Source organism: Xiphophorus maculatus, chromosome 1 (genome assembly GCF_002775205.1).
Source record: "Xiphophorus maculatus strain JP 163 A chromosome 1, X_maculatus-5.0-male, whole genome shotgun sequence".
NCBI lineage: Eukaryota > Metazoa > Chordata > Actinopteri > Cyprinodontiformes > Poeciliidae > Xiphophorus > Xiphophorus maculatus.
Window position 1 is genome coordinate 3810977 of NC_036443.1, and position 7644 is coordinate 3818620.

The following is a 7644-nucleotide window of genomic DNA, read 5'->3' on the forward strand; positions in this document are numbered from 1 at the left end:
TTGAGAGGCAGAAACAGGGTCGTGTCCAACAGCCTTTACAGTTTTTTTCTTGTTTATCTTCAAATCAACAATATGGAAATACAGTATATCACATTCCAGATAAAACTCAGGTGGCATTGTGAGTTAAAATACTTTGGAGAACACAGCAAACTTCATTTCTCTTCTGTGTTTAAGCTCCCTGGTTATCACACAGTTCTATATCCTAGGCTCATTGTGCAAGACTAATATTTTTCTCATTGTTAAAACTTATCACCTCTTTAAACACAGATCAAGTCTAGACTGTCAGTGTACAACTGTCATAACTAGACTATAATAGACTGATAACCTAGTCTCTGAGTATCGATTTGTCTCTCAATATGGCTTCATTTATGCATAAATCATTTTCAAAAGGAATGCATCACACCAGAAATATTTTACAAAATAACTTTTTACACCACTTTGTATATTTCAGGCAGCATTCCAAAGCCCAGCCTCTCTATAAGTCCTGCTGCTGTAGTTACATGGGGACAAGAAGTCAGCATCACTTGTTCCTGTGCAACTGAACTTTTGGGTGAACTCATTGACAATGAGCTGCGACTCACTTCCTCCCCATCAGTGGCGTCTACTTTTCAGACCAGACCATTGACATTTCGTCCTCTGTCGTTATTGGGCCTTTTGTACTAGTGCCTACTCATTGTGGCCTCACAACAGTTATCGCAACATCCATTTTTTAAGAATCTACTTCACTTGGGTTCCAAATATATGAAAATGGGCTGAAAACCTGATGTCAAAAGACTGACTGTCATTGGTTGGCTAAGGAGTGGAGTCACTGATGGCGTCACAAGAGCAACTTTCTATATGTAGAAACTCTCAATAGAACAGCCACTGAACTGACAAATTTAGAAGCAGATTGTTCAACGGAGCTTCCATTGTTGTCCATGTCCTCCATTGTTGTCCATGTCCTCCATTGTACAGATTACATAGTGCTGCTTTTCAGACTCATAGGTGGCCCAGGTATGAAGACCTGACACTAGAGCTGTTCTCATAGAGTGACACTGAGTTGAGAAAATGGTCAAAATTTGTTATCATTTGGTTTTCTGTTTATGAGAAACTGAGGAGCAAACAATAATTCAGTCTCCATGCACCACTTGCTGGTGAAACACTGTTACTACAGCCACAAACATTTGAAGAAATACATATTCCACTATTTTCTCTTTTGTGGGCACACACCACTGGACATAACACTTACATAATAATGTATATACGACAATGCGCCAGAGTAGCTAAAGCGGGAGTGTCCAAAATGAGGCCCGGGAGCCATTTGTGGCCCTCTGAAGGTCTTTGGTTGGCCCTATGACCTCGATTCTACAATTGAGCAAATGCACTTGCAAGCATAGTGTTGTCTGTTAGGTGTTTCTTTTACTAAGTACACTTTGAAATTTGCTTATAAAACGTGAAGTTCTTTATAATTAAGATTTTTTTATTGTTACTATTATTATTATTATTACTACTACTACTATAAACCAAATTATAATAAATTTTACAATAGTGAAACAATTTCCCTGTGTGAAAATCCCAACGTGTTCAGAGCCTGGCTGTCATGCCCTGTCTCCACTGGACCGTCTGACCACAAAAAATAAATAAACTGACAGTAAAAGATTATTATTTTTAGTGTCATTCAGTTGTGGAAATGAATAAACTTTTATTCTCACAACTTACTGTTTTTCAGTGAACCTTCCCAAGCCCAGCATCTCTACAGGCTCTGCTGAGGTCACCTGGGGTCAACAAGTCAGCATCACTTGTTCTATTGCTGCTTCACCTTTAAGTGGAACATTTATCCTCCGAAAGACTTCAGGATCATTTAGAGTGACTCGGTCATCAGATTCCTCCTCTGCTACCTTCAACATCCCTAAAGTGACTCTGGATCATGATGGAGAATTCAAGTGTCAGTATGAGAAAATGATGTCAAGCCAAACATTCACCTCCCCCTTCAGTAACTCTGTTCGTCTTAGAGGTAAGATTAAATAAATTGTTTAAACAGTGAAACTTCAGCAGTACAATCAGTTGCTTAAATGCCTTCACTATTTGTTTTTCACTCAGTGAATCAGATCATCCATTAGTAAATACTGACATTAGCAAATTGATCACTTTTTAATAATAAAAAAACAGTTTATTGGGGCGTGCCGTGGTGGCGTAGTGGTTAGTGCGACCCGTATTTGGAGGCCTTGAGTCCTCGACGCGGCCGTCGCGGGTTTGATTCCCGGACCCGACGACATTTGCCGCATGTCTTCCCTCCTTTTCTCCCCCCTTCCTGTCAGCCTGCTATCATATAAGGGACACTAGAGCCCACAAAAAGACCCCCTGGAGGGGTAAAAAAAAACAACCAGTTTCTTTTGTATTGTTTGGTTGTAAAAATAAATAAAAATATAACCCCTTTCGAAAAGAGAATCAAAACATTTTATATCTTGTATGTTGATATTTGTTGTAAGTGATATAAAAAACTTCCACATAGTTCAGAGCCTATCTGTCATGCACTGTCTCCACTGGGCCGTCTGACCACAAAAAATAAATAAACTGACAGCAAAAGATTATTATTTTTAGTGTCATTCAGTTGTGGAAATGAATAAACTTTTATTCTCACAACTTACTGTTTTTCAGTGAACCTTCCCAAGCCCAGCATCTCTACAGGCTCTGCTGAGGTCACCTGGGGTCAACAAGTCAGCATCACTTGTTCTATTGCTGCTTCACCTTTAAGTGGAACATTTATCCTCCAACAGACTTCAGGATCATTTAAAATGAATCAGCCATCAGTTTCCTCCTCTGCTACCTTCAACATCCCTAAAGTGACTCTGGATCATGATGGAGAATTCAAGTGTCAGTATGAGAAAATGATGTCAAGCCAAACATTCACCTCCCCCTTCAGTAACTCTGTTCGTCTTAGAGGTAAGATTAAATAAATTGTGTTAACAGTGAATATTTAGTCAAATAAATATTTATGGAAAATCCATAATCCATCTTTTCAAATGGCCATGCCTTTATGTGGAATAATATTCTTCTATTCCATGTCCATGTTTACTACAGTGAGTCTGGAGAGGCCCATCATTTCCCTGACATCCCCAGATGGAGGGTTGGTCTGGGGTCCAGGAGGAGCAGAGGTTACCAAGGGTTACGGCCTCTCCTTCACTTGCTCCATTAACCCCAGATATCCTCAGGGAGATTTCTCTCTCATCTTCTCCGACTCCAACATCACAGAAACCAGGCCAGCAGTCAACAACTCAGCCTCCTTTAACTTCCCAGCTGCTGAGTTTGAACACCAGGGCAACTACAGCTGTGTGTATGAGGTTACCATGGCTACACAGAGGTTCAGTTCTGATGAGGCAGAACCCATTAGTCTCATCATCAAATGTAAGTAACTATATATATTTGATAGAAGAATATTTAAATCTGACAGACTTGAGTTAAATAACATTTCTGCAACCTGTGAAAGGTAATATTATTATTAAACAAAGTTAAAGGTGACGGAAAATAAAAATGTTGTTTTCAAAAAATTATTCTATTTATTGAAAGAGACAAAGTATCACATTGTTTCCTAACCCTGGTTCTCAAGGCACACTGACCTCCATGTTTTAGATGTTTCCCTGCTTTATTACGCCTGATTCAGCTGATTGTAGTTCAGCTCATACCTGTTGAAATCACCTGGGCTGCAGCAAGGAAACACATAAAACATGAAGACAGGGAGCCTTGAGGACCAGTTTTGGGAAACACTGAACTATCAACTGAACTTTCACTGTGTGAAAAAGTATTTTCCTCCTGAACCTAAAAACTTATTGTGCCTTTGTTGACTGGAGAGGTCACTGTCTTCATGAGGAGGTTCCCCTCTAGGTAATGGCTCAATTGGTTTAAAGCCTGCTATTTTTTTCAGATCTTTTACACCATTTAGTCCTATTCTCCTCTCGTTTGTGCTCTTCCTCACAACCTTTTGTGCTGCGGCTCCATCCTCAGCACAAGAGGATGTAATCACTGTATGTTCTCTGAACCTAACCATCTCAGTATGGCCTCTCTGTCTTTATCTCCAACACATTTAACTAAAGCTAGTACATCTGATCCACTTATTCCTGATCTGACCTGTCCTCATCACTCCCAAAATAAACCTGAACATCTTCAGCTTTTCAATCTTTAGTTCTGCCTGCTGTAATATCATCATTGATACCAGCTGTATTTCCATTGAACAGAAAGTTGCACAAATTGAAATTATGAAAATAAATATGCTGAATGGAAACACGCCAATTTAGAAAAAAACTCACATTTTTTGGTAAAAGTTTCTGTGCTAGAATGACTTGGTTTTTCAGCCATACTGAAACAGATGTACAGTATTTAGCAAAACGGCAATGGAAACAGTTTTTTGTTGTTTTTTGGACAATGTGCAGCAGGCTCCATCAGGGCTCTCATAGTATCACACAGGTCATTAAAAGTTTTGTGTCATCCCAACATGTTGAATCCATAGCTCTTCTGGAAAATGGGCGACTACAATTTCCCCAAAGACGCCGCATACATAATCGCTCCCAAATATTAGGGGCTTGTTGCTCCAATGCCTGAATAAGACACCACCTTCTCCTCTGATGGCTGATACATGATGAGGGCTATTCATAAACTGACCAAATGTTTTCTCTCCTAGCCTCTTCACTGCTGCTGGTTTCCTCAGTCTCCAGTGGAATCCTGCTGCTGGTCCTGCTGGTGTCTCTAGCAGTCTGTCTGCGCTGCAGGAGGAAACTTTGCTCTAAACAGCCCATACCGTCTGACCAAAACCAAAGTCTGTATTCAGCAAGAGATGCATTAAATTAAGATTCTTGCTATCTATCTTTGTGTTTATTCATATATCCCCTATATTTGTTTTGTTTCAGTGTATTTCCAGCAGTTAAACACAAAATACGACGAGAATGATCAGGACGACTATGAAAATATTGATGCATTTCGCTCAGTAAAGGAACTGGAGATGGATGAAGAGTCAACAAGTGATGATGATCATGATTATGAAGATGCAGACATTAACTTAGGACAAGTCACTGTTGGTGTAGAAGATCCTAGAGCAGCAGAACAAAGACCTGAAGAAGATGAAAGCACAGATGATGAAGACGATGACTATGTGAATGTTACCGAACCCTGGAAAGATGACGTGGTGCAAAATCATGAATATGTGTATTAATAGATGAAAGCTGAATATTTATGCTGCATTGTATTAATAGTTATACACACACACACACACACATGCCCACACACACATACATATATATAAAACTATTTTGCTTTAAAAAGTTGATAAAGGACTGGTTTTAGGTACAGTAATGTGCATTAGCTGTTTAAAATAATAAATGTAGTTTTAGACAGGAGTTATAACATCTTTATTACCCATGGTAAATTGTGATTTACCGGGTGTCACCATTAGTGAGGCAGAAATAATATTTCATTCTGATATTGATCCAGGGATGATTGTACATGAATGTTACTAACAAGAGTTGAGACTATATGGTTAATTTCCAGTCACAGATTTTTTTAGACCTGCTAACTTTGATTTCAGCTGATTTCTCTCCAGGAACTGAAAAAAAGTTATTTCCTTTATTCTCTTTGTGAATACATTTATATGTCTGTGTTAATTCCACAGGTTTACAGGGGGGAAAAACCACATGGTGACAGAATTAACAGAAGATTATCTGACACGTATTTTATTTTAATTTTTTCTTAATAGGAACAATGTTTTTTTTAATTATTATTCTTACTGCTATTAAATTGACTATTTAGGAAGATTAGAAAAAAATAGAAATGACAATTTACCAAAAGAAAAACGATGAAAAATATGTTTATCATAATTCATGTTGGGGGGGAAACAGACTCCAACTCAGAGAACAAGAAGCCATGTTTTTTTTTGTTTTTCCAACAGTATAAAACAATTTTAAATATCTATTTTGATGTTCTACCTTGTAAAGCATTCAAATCCAGAGCACTTAATAAAAAAATTACAAAATATTTTTGTTAACAATGTTTCTTGTCTTAATGCATTCAAGCAGCCAGAGTCCAAACTGAAATCTGATATCAGGATGAAGATAATATTTTAATTTGTGTCGTTTCCAATCATAAACAAATGTCTTATTTGATTTACCATAACTTAAAAACCTGAGGGGGATTAGTTGTTTTTAAATGAACTATAGTGAGTTAGACATACTGTCACAGTTATGTACTGTGTACACATGAAGAAATATACGTGAATATTAGACACTGATCCTCAGATCAGTTTATGAAAGCTGTATCTGCCAAAAAATAAAAAAACAACGGTTATTGCCGAAATGGGCCCCTCATATGCTGGTTGTATCGTGACACCTGATCACATATCATGTTGTGTAACTTTAAATGACCCCCTTCACCTCCATCACTGAGGCCTGCTGCAGCTGACGCTTCACTGATGGATCAGCTGGGTAGAAGCTGTTAGTCCTGTACATGCTTTAAATGCTTTTATAAGACATTGCTGTTCCAGAGTCATTTCAGCTGACCTCTGACCTCTGGCATACAGGCCTGCCATGCACACACTTACACAGCCAATGTGAATTCTTCTGCGAAGCAACTCTGGACAGTTGACTCACAAATGATCTTGCTGGCCTTCACACACCAAACATGGATTAAAAGAACATAACATGTGTAAGAAGGCAGTACATATACTGTACATTTATACTGTAATCTTATTCCCTCACCTGGAAAATTACCCCAAGCGACACATCATTTTACATTTTTCAAGCATTTTACGTGTTTTTTTTCAGATGTGTTAAAGATTGGGCTTTCCTGCTTATCACTATAACCTCCAGATGTGGCAGATATGTAACATTTCCTGGAAACAAATCATAACCGCAGCGCCTCGTCGTCACATGATCCCCCACCCCACCAAACGAAGATCAGTTCAAGTCCTCACTTGTAGCTCTGATGTACATTAAACGACATGGTGCTTATCTAGTATGAAACATGTGCAGAGAAGACAGAAGGGGTTTAAGTGCATGTACTTTAATGTACTTTAAGCATAATGAATGTTTGGTTGTAAAGAAATTCGGGTTTGTCTTGTGCTTGACAGGCACCTTGTTGGATTTGTTCGAACCCCTTAACTGGCGATATCCCATCCATGGGATAAATCTAGTTTGTTTGAATACTCTGCCTTTTCCCCCACCAATTAAGGGGCTAATATATATTTAAAAAGTGTCGACGGGTGCCTTCTGGCTTTTTTTCACATTTACCAACCAAATTACAAACTTGCTATTTTGCCAAGAAAAATGCCATATTAACCTGTAACTTCCTGGAACATTTTAGGCATCTAACCAAAGAGTTATGCAAATGAAGACAAGAACTGCACCTGTTCACCAGGGGTAAAATGATGAAACAATTATACATTTTTTGCACTGTTCTTTAAATGACAATTTGGAAAAGAAAAATCTGTATATAAAATGCATCGAACTGCTAATAAAATATTACAATAGCAATTCAAAGGTTGCATTTAAATGTTTTCTGAAATAGAACTTTCACCAAATTCAATCAGAATTTATGTGATTAAAACTGAGAATAAAACCTTTGGACAAAACGTATATAGTTGAGTGAAAAACATGAGAGTTAAAAGTGCTGCTCCAGTCATTT

General features: G+C 38.1%; 1 protein-coding gene across 1 annotated transcript; it reads left to right on the forward strand.

The window, feature by feature from the left end:
* The first annotated feature begins 2774 nt into the window (after positions 1-2774).
* Positions 2775-5182, forward strand: LOC111609830. The gene is made up of 4 exons (XM_023340444.1): positions 2775-2922; positions 3061-3384; positions 4655-4789; positions 4881-5182. The coding sequence occupies exons 1-4, from the start codon at positions 2775-2777 to the stop codon at positions 5180-5182; spliced, it is 909 nt and encodes a 302-aa protein (XP_023196212.1).
* The last annotated feature ends 2462 nt before the right edge of the window (positions 5183-7644 follow it).